Raw genomic sequence first — 20,356 nt, 5'->3', positions numbered from 1 at the left:
GGAAGAGTTGAGATGGTTACTGTTAAAAATGAATAAAATCCTAAGAAGTGGAAAAGAGAAAAAATATATTGTGTAGAAGGATTATGGGCAAATCATAAATGTTTAAAGCATTTCTGAACATTAGAAATGCCATGCCTTTATTCGAATACCATAGCTGTCCCAGCACCCTTCTGCACTGCTGTGTCCAGGGTGTGTTCCTGCTTGGTGCGGAAGGTTGGAACTAAACTGAGAGGATGCAGTTTTGAAGATTGTTTCTGCTTGTTTAAGGTTTATTATTAAAATTAAAGCATTCTGCATAAATAAATAAATAAATAAAAGATTTGATGCATGTGCGACCTCTGTTAAGAGTCAACTCACATTGTATGTGTTTGTTTTGTGACATACAGGACAGCTTTCCAGCTCGATTTGGAGGAATACATTTCGTCAATCAGCCGTGGTATATCCATGCCCTCTACACAGTTATACGGCCCTTTTTAAAGGAGAAGACACGAAAAAGGGTATTCTTCTGTTTAATTGTCCGTTACCTGGCAGTTGCAGTCTGCAGATATATCATACTCTAATGAAGTAGATATACACAATATATCAGCTTGCTATTGGTGGAAAGTATTTAAATACATATTCATTGTAAAGAGTGTCTTTAACTGTTTTGGAAACTTATACAATGTTGTCCTTTAAGGACCCAGCCAAGCAGTGCAATTAAATGTATTTTAAAATGTAAGCATATGTTTTCCTCTGCGCTATATAAAAATATTGTCAACGTTACAGTTTCTATTAAGTTTCTATTCAATTCAATTCTATTCAATTTCTATTAAAATTATTTGTGTATTTCTTTTAAGAACAGAGGGAGTGAGTATGAAGTCCTTTCCTAGGGTGATTTATTTCACATTAGGGTGAACTAAAATAGACAGCTGGTATATAGTAGTTTGCAAATACTGATCTGAATGAAAGGAAATTTGTGTGCATGCACCTGTGCGCAAGCACAAGCAGTCTCTGAGATGTTGCTGAATTTGCAGCATATGCATCAGTGCAATTAAATTAGAGCTTGGTGGTGATAGCACATAGAATGATATTATTTCTGTAACAGGAAATTTGTCATTCAGGAAAACACAATCAGCATCATGTACAAAGCTGCTACAAAGAATGTGATGATTTTTTTTTTTTTCTAATGGGATCAGCTCCCTAAGCAACTCTATATTTTCTCTCCTCAAACACAGTGTACAAGGCCACAACGATCCCTGGTGTTTAGCTGTTTTTTACTGACAGATTACGCTTGAAAGGCCTCTGGTATTCACAGATTTTGAACTATAGAACACAAAGCCTTTTATGTAATATCTGTTATAAATATGCAAATGAAAACCCATTTTGCAGGATTCAGTTGCACTCTGTTGAGTACAGCTTCAGCAAAGAACATTATGGTGCCAGATATGTTTGAAGCCTTTTTAAGTCAAGTGCTGTGTATGCATAACCAGGGAGTAAAGTACAGCTCATGGGTGTGTTACAAGATTAAAAATAAGTGAAATACAGTTGAACATGGATGCTTATCAGTTAGCATCCAAATTCTTATTTAGACACCTGAACCAGTGGCATATATTTTCAGAAACGCTGGCCTTTTAAAACTGTTTTTGTCAATACTGAATACCTATAAGAAGTAGTCAGGTGGTTAAATATCGATTTAGGGTCCAGAACAGTGTCAAAATTTGAAAGTTATGCCCAGCATGTAAAATATAAAATCAGCTTTAAAAAAAAAAAACCAAAACAAAAAAACAAACATAAGAGACAGAAGAAATGATTGTGAAAAAAACCCCAGACCTAACAGAATTCTGCTCAGAATTTTATTGGGCTCATTATTTTTCTGTTGTGTTTATCCTGAATTGTTTTGTATTTTTTTAATATGTCTGGTAAATTTGCAACTGATAGCTATATTCAGATCATGTAGTACTAGGCATGTATAAAAACAGTTGCTAAGAAGTGAAACGTTCAGTTGGAAAGGGACCATAAAACAAATTACTTTTGCCATTAATATTTGTTCTTTCGCACAAGGATAAATTACTTTTTGAGGTGGAAGAACATTACTGTGTTTGCATGGTCATATTAAGCTTCCTGTCTCTGCAGCTGACTGGAAGATGGGCTGAAATAAGCAATACGAGAAGCATATATTTGGTCTTATTTTCTTTCTGCCTTTTGAATTTAACTCTTGATAAATCATGCTAGGGGTAGAGCTTCCAGAGAAGTCCCTGCAAGGTGAAGTGGGATGTGAATTGATAACACTTGATGTCTGTCTGTGCGCACACCTCCGCCTGCCCTGTGGGGAACAAAAGGCTGTTTGGAGGCAACATCCTACCTTGCCTTCCTGGCTACTTCAGCACTAGTAAAATAAAAAGGGCTATGCACTGCCATTCCTACAGTTTATTTGTACGGGCACTTTCTGACATGGCACTGACTGCTGCCAATTTGGGGATGGCATGGACCAGTGAGCAGTAGGGATGAGGTGAGCTTATTCTGGAGATGAAAGATATGGATGTGCGCTGTGCCATGACTCTTGCTCCTAGTCCCAAAGAGTGAATCCTGACCCATCCTACTTGCTAGTCTAGAAATGGCTTCTGTGAGCTGTCTGTGTAGCCATACCCAAGAGCAGGCATTTCCTCACAGTGGGAGGTCCGCAGGTCCCTGGTATCTGTGGCAGAAGGCTGGCCAAATCCAGAGGTGCTCTGGTTCTAGTGCTCATTGGTCACACATTCCAGGTCTCTGAGGAGAAACAACAAGGTTAAATATAAACATAAATACAAGTATACATGTACATTTACATAAATGTAAAGTGTATCTGAAAATAAATCAGTCTACCAAAACACTGATGAAAAATATATAGTAGTCCATCAACTATTCTGTTATTGTTGTCACAAAAAATATTGTACTGTTATTACTTACTTGATATATTGTCAAGTATGGCTGGTAGTTACTAATACCACCATATCAAGAAAGAAAATCTTTCCAGTGGAATTTTCATTACACTGCACTATTGATCTTATTTATAGAACTCATGGCTGGATGCTGAAAGTCAATACATATTCCTTAATGTATACGGTGAATATTAATTTTATTTATTATTTATAGTCTTAATTTATTTACTTAATTTATAGGATTAGGGAAAGCAAATAATGAGAGGTAGTCAGGCTGTCTGTCTAATCTTCAGTCCAGCTAGTTACCTGACATCAGTTCTTACCCTCCTTAGGCCCCTTGTCCTGCAGACATTTAAAGTAATTTATGCTTTAATCACTTTGTAGGTTTAGGATCATAGCATGACCATGCTTAAGGCAGAGGTGATGTGTGTGTTGGTGGCCATCTCTGTTAGCCAAACGCAGCTAGAATATTGGAACTGTACAATGTCCTGATGTTATTTGGGTTTTGTCAATTTTTGTGTAACTGCTTTGTTTTTACTTGCATGTGTACATACAGATATTCCTGCATGGTAATAACCTCAACAGCCTGCATCAGCTAATACACCCTGAGATCCTGCCTTCTGAGTTTGGAGGAATGTTGCCCCCTTACGACATGGGGACGTGGGCAAGAACACTGCTAGACCATGAATACGATGATGACAGCGAATGCAATGCAGACTCCTACAACGCTCCTACAAAGGATATAGAAAAGGACCTCTCTCCCAAATCCATGAAAAGGTAGGTTAAAGGTAGTATGGTCTCCTACTATGGCCATAAGGTTAACATTTGCCTTCCTCTCTTTTATGAAGCTGCAGGTAGTTCCCTCAGTTTATTATATATGAGGACCATTTATTTTCCTTTCTTAAGATCATTGTTGGTTCTGGACCATAGTGTTGATTGTTACCTATGTATGAGAGTTGTGAGCTCAGTACAGCTAATTATTTCCAAGGTGCCATATAGGTATTGTATACAGCACTGTGTCTGGGATAAGCTGATAACCCACCCCAGCCTACAGTAAGTATTAGAGACATAGTGCTAGCTGGAGTGAGCCTCGGTGCAGAGGGTAAATTGGGACCAATTGCCTAGCTGGGTGGTGATGATATCTCTTACCTTCCTCCATCCCATAGTCCAGTGCCTGGTATACCAGCCTGTAGGTGACAGGACATTTACAGCATCTGAACTGTCAGTCACAGTGACTGTACACAACATGAGAAAAAGTAATGAGGAGAACCAGGACGAAAATCAGTGCCAATTGTTACATTTGAGTCTGGTAAACACACTGGCGTTCTAATATTCTTCTCTTCGAGAAGATACAGTTTAATTGCTTGCTCTATTTTACCATTCAAAGTAAGTAAAATATAGAAGTTAGTTACATCTCCAGTAACTATGGAAGCGGTGAGGTGATTCACCTGGGAGGGGAAAACCTGGTCCAACCTTGCCAAGGCAGTAGGAGAGAAAGGGGGAAGATTACAGCACGGTGATAGAAAAGGTTGAGCAGAAGAGCAAAAGTCAGAGTGCAGCTCATAAAGGGTAGGCCTAGCAATGATCAGCAGAGAACAAAAACAAACAGGGCAGAAAACATATAAAGTAATTAAAATTAAGTCAGAATATGCTAAGCTGAGGATTCCGTTTCAGGAGATGGCATGTGATGCAAAAGGAAGAGACGCTCTGGAAGCAGATCAAATAGGATACAATATTTTCAGAGTCCTCAGCCAGGAAGATGATTTTGGCTGGAAAATGTTGCATAGATTAGGGAGGACAGTGTGGCTTGAAAAGGAGATATTTTTGGGGAAATAGAAGACGACAGAAGATTGCCATAGGAATAAAAAAAAACCCAAACCATGGTGAGGTTTAAGGATTTTGTGTTGAAAACAACCTACAGTGTATTGAAAGTGGGAAATAGCAAGAGACTGGATGGGAATGAACTAGGATAAGAAGTTAAAAAAGGTCTTGAAGCCATATGACAAAGACATCATTAACACAAGTAATGGAGAAAATAAGACAGCAGAGAGGAAAAGTGAGCAATACATTTATATAAGATTTGATGTAATACAAGAATTATGAGACAATAGGGATGCTGTCTTGGAGAGAATGGTGGCACTTAGGAGCTGAAATGCAGAAGTCTTACTGTTGCAATATGAACTCATGAGACTAGATAGCTTCAACCAAGGATGCAACAAAAAAACATGAGAAGGCCTGTGACAAGACCCTTTGGAGCAGACTTTTCCAGGCTGTCCTGGGCAAGCACATTATTAAATGGAAGAGGAGTGGATTGACCAGATTCTTCATTCTTTCCTGAATAATGCTTTCTCATGCTTACCTGTTTTATTGTCATTTAACTTGTGCTGGAAAAATCCTTCATGTAGAATTACACTTCAGTGTAAACTACAAATTGACATTTTTTCACTCTGGGTTAGCTGACACAGTAGTAGCCATACTGCATGTTGAAATTTGTATCTACATACTAGTAAGCTGAAATTTCATCACCTCCTTTGCATTGTTTTTCAGTTAGTGTGTCTGCAGCACCCCCTGGAATCCTGCTTCCCTGCTGTTGGATATAAAAAGTACTAAGTAGACTTACTGTGCTAGTACCAAGTGGAAGGGAGCGGTAGTAAGATGGACCGAAAGTCCCAAGTCCGTGATGTATTGAGTGCACAGACTATGTTAGAACAGAAATAGAAAAGCTAAGGTAAAACAGATAAACTCTATTTCATTAAAAATTAAATTTAACTTGAATTTGGCACCTGATGGCTGTTTCTGTTTGAAACCACACTCAGTGTGGTGTGTTAGTGCAGAAGATTTTAACGTCTAAAAACCCATGACAGTAAGTCAACGGAAAGTGCTTAACTTCTTAGAACAAATTTCACAAGTGTCTAGCAGATCTTCAACAATTATCTTGTTTAATTTGGCTTGTCATTTTAAAATTAGTTTATTGCTCTGAAAAAAATATCCTTCTTAAACCAAAATCCTGCTGAGAATTCATTTCTTTGTTACTCATTTTTTCCCCCATATGAACCAGTCATGTTCCTCCAGATCTTGAACTTTTGGTGAATTGGATGATCTCTTCTTGAAAGGAAGGCTGATCATGGGGACGGTGGTGGAGATAAGAAGGAATTAATCCCACCTGTATCACAGACCTCTGGGAGAATGTGTTCACGTCATGTGGCACCATTGCAGCTGTCTCAGCAGTCATGTTTAGCCTGTGGCTGTGTCCACCCATGGCTCTCACGGCTGAGACACCCAGCTGGAGACCTGCATCCTCTCCTCACCTAACCCTGCAGGGCAGATGTCTGTGCTGATCAGCTTTGCAAAGATCTGTGTGTGGCTTTAGTTCCTCACCTCTGCAATGAGGCTGTGTAGTAGAACTCTGTTCTACTGTGTTTTGTGAGAGTTTATTCAGTAATGTCTGTGAAGTTATTTGGGAGATGTAGGTGGAAGGTGCTGTAGACTTACACAAATATTTTTCCTTTTGCATACCTTCATTCATAAATTGCTTGTGAATAGAATGAAATGTGAGAGTAAATGTTGATTTAAAACTGAATGAAAATGATTTCTCCTTCTTCAAGACAATTAGGCTCCTGAGCTTACAAGCCATAGATCAGGGCTTCTGCAGTTTCATTTTTCACATCTGCCTTGGCATGAGGGAGTTTGGAGGCCCTGGGAATGTGGGGCCAAAACTACCTCGCTGGGAATTTGAAGCCAGGTTTGCAGCCTTTCCAGCTCCCCTTCAGTTCCCCAGATGAGAACTGGAAACCTTGGCTCCTCAGACATTGGCAGCCTAGGAAAAGGCCCAGTCTCCTATTAGTACTTACATTCAGTTGGGAATCCTGTGAAATTAGTATGCTTCCACAGCATTTTTTTATCTTGATGAACTGGATTTTGCAGGAGTACAGCTTCCCACCAGCAAATTTTCGATCAGCTTTGCATTGGCACTGTACCTTTTGAAGATTTTAAAAAAGTGTTTATAATTCAGTGGTGTAGTTTTCTGCCTGAGGAACCGACCAGCATTCTAGATGAGGGTTATTGTACAATTTTAATTAAAAAGTTTTAATTGCGTTTCTCACAAGAGAGACCATCAGATTTTTAAAGCTAATTTTCTTGATTTTAGCATTAGTAAGAGAATGTGGTATGTATCATTAAAGAATATCCTTGTGTTTAAAATTTTCACCTAGGCTTTAATTCAGATGTTTTTTCTTGTGTTTTTGAAGGTGGTCTTTAGATTTTTGAGAAAGACCAAATTGTCTCCTGGTATCAGCCTCATTCATTAGGTTCAGTGGATGATGCCAGTTTATAAGAGTGGGGGATTGACTCTTGTCTTGTTTATCTTAGGAGAGGTCAGAATTCATAAAGATTCTTCTGTGTGCTGTGGCCCTCCAAACGGGCAAACCTGTAGCAATGCTGCAGTCACAGTGTGCTTGCACTTGTCAAAAGTAAATGCTTACATTGTAGAGATGTACACATGCTCTAGCCATCCCAAATCTTTGTGGAAAGGAAAAGCAATAGACATTTCTAGCATGAGCTTCATCTCACTAAAGGAAACATCTAACAGGGGTTGCTTTTACCAAACCCCAGACGTGTCTGCTTTATGACAAGCTGAGACATAGGTGATGTAAAACTCCATCTTAACACTTTGGACTTTGCTTTTAATGGAGCATTTTGATTTTGCTGGAGGTTGGGGTTTCCTCTTTTCCCCTCACACATGGCTGTTGCAGGGTACCAGTACCAGTGTTATGCTTCTCTGATGAATCAGAGAGTTTGGAGAAGTTTTACAATCATCATTGAATTTGCCCTTACCATCCTTCTCTGCTCTGTTTAGCTGAGGTGGTAAGTGAGTCTGATACATGCGTCCACTGCTCCAGAAGTCCTGCTGGCCATGGCAGGATTCCCTAGGGTTGGCTTAGGATCTTGCACCGTTGCATTTAAGTGCTGTTCAGAAAAGGAGCAACTTGCGCTTCCAGCTAACATGTGCCACTAATTGCAGTGTGCCATTAGCCAGCTGGGTGGCTGAATTGTACCTTTTTTACCAGCCCAGTGCCGTATAACCTTCTGGTAGAGAGGGTCGGTGCTTAAGTCAGTACAAAAGACACCTTAGTTTGCCCTCCGTTGTGTGCTGAGCATGTGCTCTGCTTCACTGTTTCACTGAAGAAAAGACATCCACTTTATTCCACTTTTGCTCCTATATCCACAAACCAGCCCTTTAAGGCCATGTAATCACTCTGTGAGGGCATTTTCCAACCATTTGTAATGATCAGATGCTTGGGTAATGCTGTACCATTATTTTTAAGCCCTAGCAGAAATGAAAATAAACAAAAGAAAGCTGAGGTTTACCTTCATTTGTCTTGATCTAGAAATGTCAAATAAACATGTTATCCCTCTGCAGGTCTCAGTCGGTTGTGGATCCTGGGGTGCTGAAACGCATGGATAAGAATGAGGAAGAAAACATGCAGCCTTTGCTTTCACTTGACTAACAGTTCCTGAGCATCGGACATGAACTGAGGTGGAAAGCACTGCCTCTCAGCAACAAGCAAACCACTGGGAAAGAGCCTACCAGATGGAATCCTATTTACTCTGTTAATGTAGCATAATGGCAGCAGGCAGAAGGCTTTACTATTCTGCCTGAATTCTGGATGCCCTGGGGTGAAAAAGAAGAGGAGAAAAAAGGAAAATAAAATTAAATACAAAATAAAGAGGAATCAATAATTTATTCTGTAAGTGCCAACTTGTTTGTAAATACAATATAATCCTCCAGTCTGACTTTGTAAGTTATGGTAAACAAATGCTGTGGAAGTAAGTGACTATTAAATATGTCAGCAAAGTGCACCATAAAAAAAGAGAAGAAAATGTGTGTGTGCTCACACACGCACACACATACACACAGAGAAACGTATACTGGACAAGGAAAAATATCAAAGCCAATTAAATGTTGGCCTTCTCATAGGAAGCCATATTGCAGCTAGTGTATTGACTGCTGTTTTGTTTTCTCTCTGCAATGCTCATGTAGTGTGCAAAGATAAACAGGGAATATAAGAACCTGGAGATGCTGTAATCAGTCGAATATTCCCTAGCTGTAGGAACTGATTTCCCAAGTAACATTGTGGCTTAGGATTGTGATTTAGGATAAACCATGTAGCATTGTGAAAAACATAACAGACGCGCTGGAACCAACTCTTTGACAGCTTTGTTGGTTGGCTGTATGGATCTGTGATGTTTCTTCCTTAAATTTTTGTTTACAGTTTTCAAGTAACCTGGCTCACCTGGGTGTTGTGATGTGGGACACATTGGAGTTACTTCTCTTGCATTTTGGGTGCACGTCAAGAATTTTTCCAGAACTCTGTTCTCCCTTGGAATGAGAAAATAGTCCTCTCAATACAGTGTAATGACTGGTATTTGCAAGTAAAGCCTGGCAGCAGAGGTTAAAAGTTAATCACTGAATCCCGTGCGCTGGGAGACTGGATACATATATATATTTTTAACAATCTCTGACAAGCATACAAGGTGACATTGTTAGACAAGTATATTTGAAGGTTTATACAAGAAATAAATCATACCTATTCAATGTACTTAGATATATTATAGATTGTATAATGAGACAATGTCATTATTAATATAGAAAAGCTTTCCATAGAACAACAGCACCTCATTCCAAGCAAGGATTAATATGATTAAGTTGTAGTCTAACATCTCAGCCTACGCGTTTAGGACACTTTTGTTTTGGCTGTAGTGTAACTGTATATAATGAACATGTGCCATATTAGAGAAATACATTTTACCTCAAAAGGGCAAAAGGTTTTGCTAGGGACTGGGTAATCAGCTGAAAACCAGGGGCTGTGTCATCTTTGTTGTATGCTGGCTGATGTGTGTGCAGTCTATTTTATGCTGAAGCAAGAATGTAATTTCTTATTAGGACTTAACTCTGCAAGCAGAGTGAGAAGACACGGGGTGCCCACCAAGACATCTCAATAGTTAGAAGTATTGTAAGAACATGTCCGGGCAATGCAGGGATTGGTTAAGAATACACCAACCTTGGTGGAGGAGGTAGCTCACAGCAAAGCTGCCTCCCAAGTGCAAGAGGTTAAAGAATTTCTTCCATCACTTCAGTGATCACTGAAGTTTCAAAGTCACCGGTTGTAGGTCACCTCTTCTTGTCCAGCATGACTGCAGCTGTGAGATTTAGTAGGCTGGGATGTGTTAAGAGAGAGCAGAGAGTGAAATATTGGAAGCATGTCATCTCAGAGTTTAGGTGTAACTCCTGTGGTGGTAGCTTTGGCACTTCTCAGAGCTGAGACAAGGCTGTCTCTTCCAGCATCACCCTTGATTAGCCCAGGCAGCACACAGATAAAGCTTTCCTACTTCACAGTTCATTAGCAGAAGTGATAAATAGTGTATGCCCCAACATGCGATTGCATTGTCTGAACAAGTCATCACCTTTCCGCTCTCCTAATTCTATTGTCATGATAAGTGTTATGAAATGCAAAGAGAAAAGATACAGAGCCTAAACGTCTTTTCAGCCTGTCCTACGAGTTTTCAGTATGAGAAACTGTTGTAATACTACTTCTATGGTTTGAGACATGAAAGATTGATGAATTCTTATATACTATTTTACTCAGTCCTGTTTTTCACGTACCTTGTAACATCATGCTGGATAGGTGAGATGTGTCTCTACGGCTTGCATAAGTGCCATATTTGAATGTATGTTACATATGCCTACACTTATGGTACATGGACTAGTATATTTCCATCAATCTGTTTTTTAAATCCTTATCAGATAAAACTCTAACATCAGTAGAAATTTTCTCCTTGTAAGGGCTTCAGGATTTAGTCAGTATTCCATATATATGCAAACTGTGACACAGTGGTGATCAAAATCTTCATGGATGCTTTTGGATACATGGGCCAAACCTTGGTGTAAGCCAGCACAATGCTGATTTTAGGGTACACCAGCTGTCTGGTCAGAAAATGCAAATACCTCTCACATCCCCACAGAGCATCTTTGTAGGAAAGTGTATCTGCTCAACTGTATGAAGCTTGAAATTTGTTTTGAAGCTTATAAATCTATTTTGTTTGCAAATCCTTTGTTTATGCACTTAGCTGTAATTTATGTCATGTTTTCTGATGCCTGATTTCAGCTTCAGTTTAATGAGTATTAATATATTCTTTCCAGAAAGTGAAATAGGGTATATTATAATTTTGTGTAACTGGGACCTCATCCTTCACCAAGAACAAAACTGCTTTCTCAGTAGGATCCTCACTGTTAAAGAGTTGGGCTACAGGTGTTCTTTGCTGTAGCTTTTGTTTCACTGAAGCAAATTCTGGCAGTGGTAACTGCAGTTGTGACATTGGATAAGAATATGAAAATGGGTAGGAAAAATAATTCTCATTTACATGCTGTCAGTATTCTTTGAAGGCATTTATCTTTTACACATCAGGGTACATAAAGGGTTTCCACCTTTCCCTTGCTTCTTGTAGAAAATCTTTATAGGTAGGTCAATTTTTAATAGATTAAATTTGGACTGAAAACTTTTTCCAATCTTTATTATCATAGGAATCGATGTCTAATTTTTATAGCAGAATTGAAGTGCTAAAAATAGAATTTAAATGCTTGGGAGGAATCCCTCTTAATTTCTTACCTTTGTTGTATATCGGGTAGAATAAACCTTATTGTAATTATGCATGCTGATATGCATATAAAAAATATCCTGCAATATGAGGAACTTAGTGGAAAAATGGGATACACCTGTCCAAGCATCTAAGTGAAGAAAAAAAAAGGAGTAAAAAAAAGTGTAAAAATTGATAGTTCCAGGCCTTTGGCAGGATCTAAAAGTGTCCCCTTACATGGTGTCTCTTCCATGAAACAAATGTTTAGAAATATATGGAAAAGTTATGGAAACTTCCATGCCCAACGCCTTCCTCCTGTAATCAGAGATGTCAATATTCTCTTAGCTTTATAAAGACAGGTAATCAGTCCCACTAAGCTCCAACAAATACACAGGCTCCCAATAGTTATTGGTTGTAAAATAGCTTTAAGATGTCTTTACAGAAACACAAGTTTACTGTACAGCATATTTTAAAATATGTTTTGCACTCTACAAACATGCTATGCCTAGTCACAAAAGACCTTTGTAGACATACATAAGCTAAACATGGAATGACAGAAAGTAGGAGTAGAAGGGACCTCAGGAGGTCACTGAGATGTGGAAGGGCAGATTGCTTTGATGTCTCTCTTAAAGAATTGTTTTAGCTCAGCACCTTGCACGGAACGCTCTTTGTGTTATTTAATCACAGCACATTACCTGACGAAATTGTAGCCTGACGGTATTTTGTTCATGCCTTTTATTATTTACCTGTTCTGTTTGGGAAATTAAGAAGTTTGCCAAGCATCATAAAAAATACTATTTAGAATTACCTGAGTAACACTTTGCAATAAGCTTTGGTCATGTCCCTGTTACTATATTGTTTCTGTTATTATCAGTGTATGTATTTATTAAGATTTTGGAAAAGTCACATTTAAAAGAGCATGGAAGAGAGAAAAATGTAAAATCAGGCTTCAGAATTTTGTTCAGAATATTAAAATAAGATTTAGGGGGCGCTGAGTTTGGTTTTGATAATCTTTATTTGCCTATGGGGAATGTCCTGCTGAGCTATTGACAGCATTTAGTACCAGAAAAATTTTGGAAGATACATGTCAATGTGAAAGGCAAGAACAAAGATCTCAAAGGATTGTACTAAAAAATCACTTAATCACGTGGCTACTTGTACCATGTCTTTCTAAAGAAAGGCATTTTGCAAGTAGCTTATGAACATATATTTGTGGTGCTGAGAATAGTACTTTTGTCCACGAAGTTCAAAGCACACTACGAAATCAAGAAAATACTAGTTTTCCCATTTCTCAGGTAGCAAAACAGAAACACAGCCTGAGACATTAAAATCTCAATGGAAAACATTAACATTGTATTTATATATGGCAAAAATGACACTTCAATTACTCAGCCTAGTTCGAATTGCAGGAGAGAAAGTAATGTTGTCCCTATTTTGTGTGAGAAGAATGTCTGCTTGTTGATTCAGTCATGCCTACTTTCTTTAGAAACCTACCTAAATGTTTTACCGTGAGATCTTTACAAACCAGGGGAGATCTGCTTTCCTGTGGAGTTAAATCTGAATGTACATTTTACCATTTCTGCTGAGGAAATGGTGAAAAGGGACTATGTCCCCCAAATGAAACGCCATTCTTCCCTGCGTAATTGATGGAGAACAGGTAGTTTACTCTGAAGACCCCCAAAAGGAAACCTTTGCTGCCCCGTAAAGCGTTCTGAACCTGTTCAGGGAGGATCTCCTTCTGAGGGCCTTGAAAGATACTTATTTCCCATTAACTATACAAGGAACACCAGCATTTTATTTAGAGGCATGTTTAAGTGACCACAAATGAAAGTGCAGGCCAGGTAGATAGGACCCCACAAACTTTATTGCTTTGTAACCTTGTAAATCCTGTGTCAAGGGTCTGTATTTAGCACGTTGACTTGGACATACCCTTCAGTCTGCGTTTCAGCTCTCAGTTGTGTGGAAAGTTTTTCCTATCAGCTTTTGGGATCTTACTTTGTTCCCTTCATGTGGGTCTGTTGCCACAAAATGACATTGACCCCTGTTGGACTGCACAATTTGCAAAGTGATTTTGTTGTTAAAAAATAACAACTTGTGGTATGCTGGGCGGTGATGAAGTTGAAACATAGGTCACAAGCTCCCGCTACTTTGTCACTCATTCTCCAGAGTTTTGTATGTGTAATCTGCTTTGATTGATAACAGACATGTCAGACTCGCATCATGTAAGTTTAAAAAGAGAGAAAAGAGAAATTTCTGCAGTAAGTTCAAAATCTGAGTTGATGGTTGGATTCCAAATGGAGAGGAAGCACTGCACACAGGCATAATAGAGAGACCTCCCAGGGAAGATGCTGATGCTTCCTTATGGCACACATTTTTGTTAAAATATGGCCAAAGTATTTTGTCTATGGTGACGGTGGTCAGCCAGCTGCTGTTTCTGAATCAGTCACTTAGAACAAGTCCTCTCTAATAAAGGTGTGACAAAGCTTCCTTTTGCTGTTACTGGAGAATTGACTTCCAGAGAATTGGCATATCTGTCAATTTGCAGCAGACAAATGGCAGGGGTTAATTAGGATTTGTATTTGATATGGAAATGCTGCTGTGATTCCTTAAAGAGGCTGTCGTATCATTGGCAACACACAGCAGTGCCTAGAGGCAGGCATCTCAAATCAGGTCCCTTGGTTAATAAAAATTTAAGGGGAGAAAAAAGCAAGGGAAAAGGTAATAGAAGATGATAAAACACAATAATTAAAAATAGAAGCAAGCCTGCAATGGAAAGCCATATAAATGGCAAAAATTATGTGAGTGAACTTGTATGAACGCTTCCAAGAAGTGAATCAGTAGCTTATCTTGTGCCCCCCATCTACATTATGTGCAGAGTTCCCATTTTTCATGTGGTCTACCTTGTATGGCCATGGTGGGGTTTCCTAAATCTTTAGAAAATGCTTGAGTAGCCATGTGAAATTGTAGGTGCAGTAGCTGAGCTTGTGAACATGGTTAATGGATCAGTGCATGCCACCAGATCCTCACCAGGAGGTGGGCCCTGGGCTTACTCAGTCCTGGTACCCAAAGGTGTGTGAAATCCATGTCCTGCCTGGCTGAGGAAGTCATGCAGGGAGAGGAGGAAAGGAGCTGCATGCCTGTAAGGAAAGGTGGGAGGCTTATGGAGAAAACAACAACAGGGAGTTGGAGTGAACTGATCAATCATTTTAAAGTAATGGTGAGGGAGGCTTTCACTTGCTCTGTAATGTGAGAGGACTTACAAACCCCACCGCACATCTGTCATCAGAAAGGAGAGAGTACATCTTTCTCTCTTTCCAACCAATCAAACTTGGTTTTGATACATTTAAACTGGATGTATATGCCAGGCCTGAACTGCCTCGGCTGCTGCAGTTTCCATGGTGGCTCTTGGGATGTGTGTACCATGTAGCACACGGGAGCTGGAAAGCTAATCGTCACCAACCTGTCCATAGGAAGAGAAGGGAGGGATGTATTCTGCAAGTCCCTGCTGCAGAGATAATTTCATGGGAGAATTCAGTGCTTGCTCAGATTAAAGCCTGTCTTGCCCTGACATCAATATCAGCACCTACCCCGTGTAGAAGGCTGTGAGCGTAAGCGGTGTGGGAGTCTCCCCTGCACACCTCAGTGTCTCGTGCTAATTATGCAGCCTTTGAGCTGTAGTTGGTGATCTGTGTCCTGTGTCTTTAAACAGTTCTGCTGGTGATGTTAATCGTAGCCATTAGTCACTCGGAGTGGAGATGATTTAAAGGAAACTGACAACTTGAAGCATTACACTTAATGTCTAAAAATATTAAATTGGTTATTGTTACAAGTAATGCCTAAGATTATGATAATTTAAAGAGTTTCAGGGCTTGGTTGTATTGTAGCCTTGATGGGACTTAAAGTATAATCACTTTCCCTTAAATATGTTTTTCCCTGAGGTTCATGTGCATCTTTCATGCGTCAGTGACAGAGGAATTAAGTAGTAGAAAATGTGATTCTAAAACTATGAATATATTCAGAGGGGTGCATATAGAATACCTGATACTGTTTTAAAAAAATAAATTGTTTTGCAGTTAACTAGTGTTCAACTTGACAGTAATGTCTCTTTTAAATCATTCGGTTCTCTAGCTCTTTCACCCTATGGACTGTTGTGTGAAGCATGTCCTACAAAACTTTCCCAGCTCTGCATCCTTTCTTGTCCTTCCCCCTTGCATTCAACAGCATCCTGTGTTCTGTAAATGCTTTATTCTATGAATAACTGGAGAAAACGGTAAAAAAATCCAACACCCTGATAATCTGGAGACTAGACCTTGAGGACCACTACTTGAAATATTTCCCTTATACAAATCTTTGGTAACAGGGTGAAATGGAAAATGAGAGCAACAGCTGACCTCATCATAGAGGAGTACAAAAAAGACTCTGGCTAGGAGTCTGCACAGGTGTAAGCAGGCAGTCATCCGAGACAGCTCTTGTGATTTAAGATGTTACCTTCCCCTGACTGTTCATTATCACCCTTCAGCTAGGGACTACTGCCCCAACATTAAAGGAACACCAGATCATAGAAGTACTCCTGTCCCAGTGAAGGTTGTGCACAATTCATGCTAACTGTTGATTCTGCACTCATGCAAAAGTAAAAGCACTCACATAATCTATTAATACAACTTTGTTATGAGAATAATGATTAACAGCTAGTTGTGGTGATATCTAAAATTGCTAGATTGGCTATCTGTGCCTTAAGGCTCTCACAATCTGTAGTACTTGCATAGCAGTAACCACTGAACACAATTTTTTTGCATGCAACAATCTACGTTGGAGCCTTACGGAAAATACTAAAGCACCATATCAAAAATTCAAAAATTAAATTACAGGAGTATTTTGCAAACAGTGCTTGTATCCTCAGGATAAAATTTATTTGTTTGTTTCTCAGTTTAGTACTGTTAGGACTCAGGGGGTCTGAGATTTGTAAAGCCAGGACAAGTCTATCAACCATGTTCTCTCTATGTATAGTTTCAATAACTATTCTCTTTTCACAGCTTGTTGTCTGTTTGAATTCTATTCCTGGACCTAGATGGTTACTTTTGGTCTGTTGTGTTCCAACCTAAAATCTGAAGGTGAAGCAACTTTGTGAAACTTGTCACTCTTTATATTGTATATTTAAATATCATCAGTTCTTTGTGATCAATGGGCTGCTTTGGAGAGCACTACTACTTTAAATCATTGTTGGTTACTGAGGAAGAATGACATTCTGTTAAATAAAATATGACCAAATGAAAATTAAAATACATATATATTTTTGTGTTTGTACATGGGAGTGTTTGTCTGGCTTGCTTGTGCTAAAATACATATGGAGGGCATATTTTAATTGGATGAACTGTACTTGATTTTTATCAAGTTTTTGAAAGAAGCTTTTTGAAAGAAGAGATGTAGCTCTGGAAAAGCTGATTTTCTCCTCAAAGATACTCCTTACTTTCCTGCCTCTTAACTTCCGTACTGTGTTCTCTAGCATCATCTCATGTTCATCGACTTTTCTTTTGATGCCACATCAGGGAGAAGTGATATTTGCTCCTCGCAGAGATGCCCCTTTCTTCAGGAAAATGTTGCTGTCCTTAGCAGAGAGTAATTCGGGTAGGACAGAACAGGCTATGTGAAATGAAGCAGTGCCTGCAGAATTACCATATTTCATTCTAGATTTTATTTTCCGTGGGAGGGAGAGACCCAGTACATGATAGTCGTGTGTTTATGTGCTTCTCCAACGTCCTTTCTGTAGTATCCCTTACTTTACGCACAAGGACGCTTATCACATTTTCTGTACATTTTCCATATCTTAACTTTGGTTTACACAAATTAAAACAAAAACAAAAACAAAAAAGGCTGCAGTAGCTTTCTGTTTCACACACAATCTCAGTCATATATTGAGATACATTCCTCATGCCAATTCTGCAAGGTATAACTTCCCAAGAAGTGGTACAGATTTCCCAATTATCGTGTTGAAAAAATATCGATGGTTTCTCATCTATGTGGGGATGTAGTCCTTCAGCTCCCAGGTGCTGCATTGCTGTATGCAGTATATAAGCCATTGCTGCACAAGGGTGCCTTTCATCATTACAACTAACAAGAGAGGTGTCAATACAGCTCTCTGCTCCCTTTGAAATCCCTCACTCACATCCCTCTGACTGAGCAGAATTAAAGCCCCTGTAAGCTGGTATGGTTTGCTGCAACACCTCACTACAGCACTTTGAGTGACAACCACTGTCCATTTGTATGTTGCCAGGCTGCTTTCCCCTAAAAAAATGTGATCCCAGTGCGTGCATGTGTGTGTGTGTGTGTGTGTGTGTGTACATGTCTGCTTGTCTCCCCCCACCTCCTGTTTTGACGCCCTTTTACCAATGTCAATTACCTTTGGGAAAAAGAGACCTCAAAGTTTGCGTCTGTGTTGACATGTGACAACACGGTGTGACATAAGCAGGTTGGCCTGCCCCGATGTGGGAGCTGGCTGGAGCATCCTGCAGCTCACAGCACCTTCAGTTCCTACCAGAGGAGACGAGGCTGTGGGCTGGAGGATGGGGGAAGGAGTACCAGACTTGCCGTTGGTCTGAGGGAACTCGGATGCAATGGGGGCCTACGCTAGGACTGCACAGGCCATTTAGATGTATAGTACCATAAAAGTAGGTATGTGTGCAGAGGAGAGCAATGCTTTTCACTCCTTGACGGTGAGCAGAGGGAGCCCTTGCTGTCAGGCACTGGTGTTTCTGTACAGGCAGGAGATCATACATGACTTCCAGCCAAAAGAAGAGTGTCAGGGTAACCCCCAACAGTGTGGAGGTATGGTCAGCAGGATGTGCAGAAGTATGGGAGACTCGTCTGGGGAATTAATTACCTATCATGCTACCACAGCTTTGGTGTAATGGTGTGGGGTACAGGAGTGGATAGTGAAAATGGGAGTGGTGCTATTAATTTCAATAGTACTGGTGGTGTTTACGCAACTCTGTAAGTGTCTATTGAGCATAATACAAACATAGTAAGTGTTCACAAAGCTGAAAGTTTTCTGTGACAATAGAAAATATAATATTTCTTCTCATTGCCTGCATCCATCTTGACAGTGCTGTTTTCATTCTCATGACCTGACTAGTGGGGAAGAATAGCACTTGGCCTTCTAGACATGTACAGATGGCTGGCTGGTCAAAAGCCCTCCCAGTACCTGAACCCTGACTGACAGTGTCTCTTCCCCTTGGATAGATTACCAGGCTGTCAAGCAATCTTTCCTCCCTTCATCCATCAACTTGAAAGTTGAAAACTCTGGAGATTAGCAGCTGAAAAAGTGCATATATAGCAAAAATATGTCATACTGGTCAAAAAGGAGATTTTTTTTTTTTTACACTTTCGCTCTCCTCAGAGCTACAACTTTTTAACTTTTCTCTTTTGTGAAAAATTTAACACCTTGCCTCTTCCCAAATTTACAGAAAAAAATTATTAATGAAAAAATATTAATGAAAGATCATTGTTTAAATTTTATTTCCAGCACTGGTAATGCTTGAGGAAACAGTTAATCGTATTATTTGATAGCAATATTTTTCATTTAAATCTCTTGAAATAATTTTTTTTTTAGCAGACATGTAATTTTTTCCTCATGAGCAATGAAATGACAATCAGACAGATCTTAACTGTATCCAGTTACCAGAATCACTGCCTAAAGCCTAACCCTGATGAAGAAGCTGTTGGAATGCTGATTCTCCATACATGTGACTTTCTTTTCTTCTTTAAAAAAACTGTAGCCATGGATCTCAGCCCATGTGGTGCATCAAGGTGATGCACCCTTGTACAAGCATGCTAAACTATAATAGCTTCCTACGTTATTGTAGTGTCATTAAAAACATTTGACATACAGTGTAGTTTGAAAAAAATTATAGGCTGAACTTGATCATGAAATAAAGATGCAGCATTGAAGAGAGGGTTTGGAAAAACCCTTGCAAGGATACCTGTCAGGTACATAGTCTCTTCAAGAGACGTGGTTTGCAGTCACTTTACGGTAAAATGGTCTTCAAGCTCCAGAAATAAAGGAGGGAAAATAAATAAATCTGCTCCTAATAGATGTAAATCAGCTGAATTAATAAGAGACCATGCCATGGAAAAGTGGATTTAGCCTACTGTTAGTTTCTTACTGTAAGAAAACTGGCTCACTATAAGGCTTTAGTAAAACACAGAGGCAACTGCAGTGCAATGTGGCTTAATTAAAATTCAGGCATTAACTGAGATTGACCTCAAGTCGCAATTCCTGTGAGTAACATCCTCTGCCACTTGTTTTTGTGGAGGATCTTACAGAGGTTTTTGGGGAAGTGGGCATGTGAACTATTACTATTGCTTCTTCCCTTCTTTGAGTTCTCTAAAGCTCATTGCCTTTAAATTTCTCTGCTAATGTCCCTGCATTATGAAAGGAAGCAGATGGATCTACTATATAAGAATTTCTTTAGTCTTCATTTATTGCCAGCTCCTTGTCTTCTAATTTTATTGATGCTGAGGTGACTTTTATGTTAGGGTTTCTTTGGGAAGGTGGGGAGATGAGACATTTTTTCGATTTCAAGGTAATTCATCAAATGATGTTTTCATAACCCTGCAGCTGCAGACATTTATTTTTGACTGTTTAATCCCCCCAGTTTATTATTCAAAGATTGGCTGTTGGTAATGATTAAATATAAGCATCTCAGAAATGCATAATGATGCCAATTTTCTGCCTAGTCTCCCCTCCCTAGAAGCACCTTATCAGTGTAATATAAAGCCCAAGATGACAGCAATTTACACCTCTGCAGAGACAATAAAATGCAAATAAC

The 20,356-nt window shown here is 39.3% G+C and overlaps 1 protein-coding gene across 1 annotated transcript in view; it reads left to right on the top strand.

The window, feature by feature from the left end:
- CLVS2 (clavesin 2) overlaps positions 1-16,811 on the top strand; it is a 62,616-nt gene extending 45,805 nt beyond the window's left edge. The window contains exons 3-5 of the mRNA XM_064447368.1: positions 387-497; positions 3,454-3,674; positions 8,317-16,811. Of these exons, the coding sequence (XP_064303438.1) occupies positions 387-497; positions 3,454-3,674; positions 8,317-8,404 (420 nt within the window). The 3' untranslated portion in view covers positions 8,405-16,811. The remainder of the gene's footprint in view (positions 1-386; positions 498-3,453; positions 3,675-8,316) is intronic.
- The last annotated feature ends 3,545 nt before the right edge of the window (positions 16,812-20,356 follow it).

Source organism: Phalacrocorax carbo, chromosome 3 (genome assembly GCF_963921805.1).
Source record: "Phalacrocorax carbo chromosome 3, bPhaCar2.1, whole genome shotgun sequence".
NCBI classification, from domain to species: domain Eukaryota; kingdom Metazoa; phylum Chordata; class Aves; order Suliformes; family Phalacrocoracidae; genus Phalacrocorax; species Phalacrocorax carbo.
The sequence above is the reverse complement of the archived record's forward strand: the minus strand, read 5'-3'. Positions and strand labels throughout refer to the sequence as shown.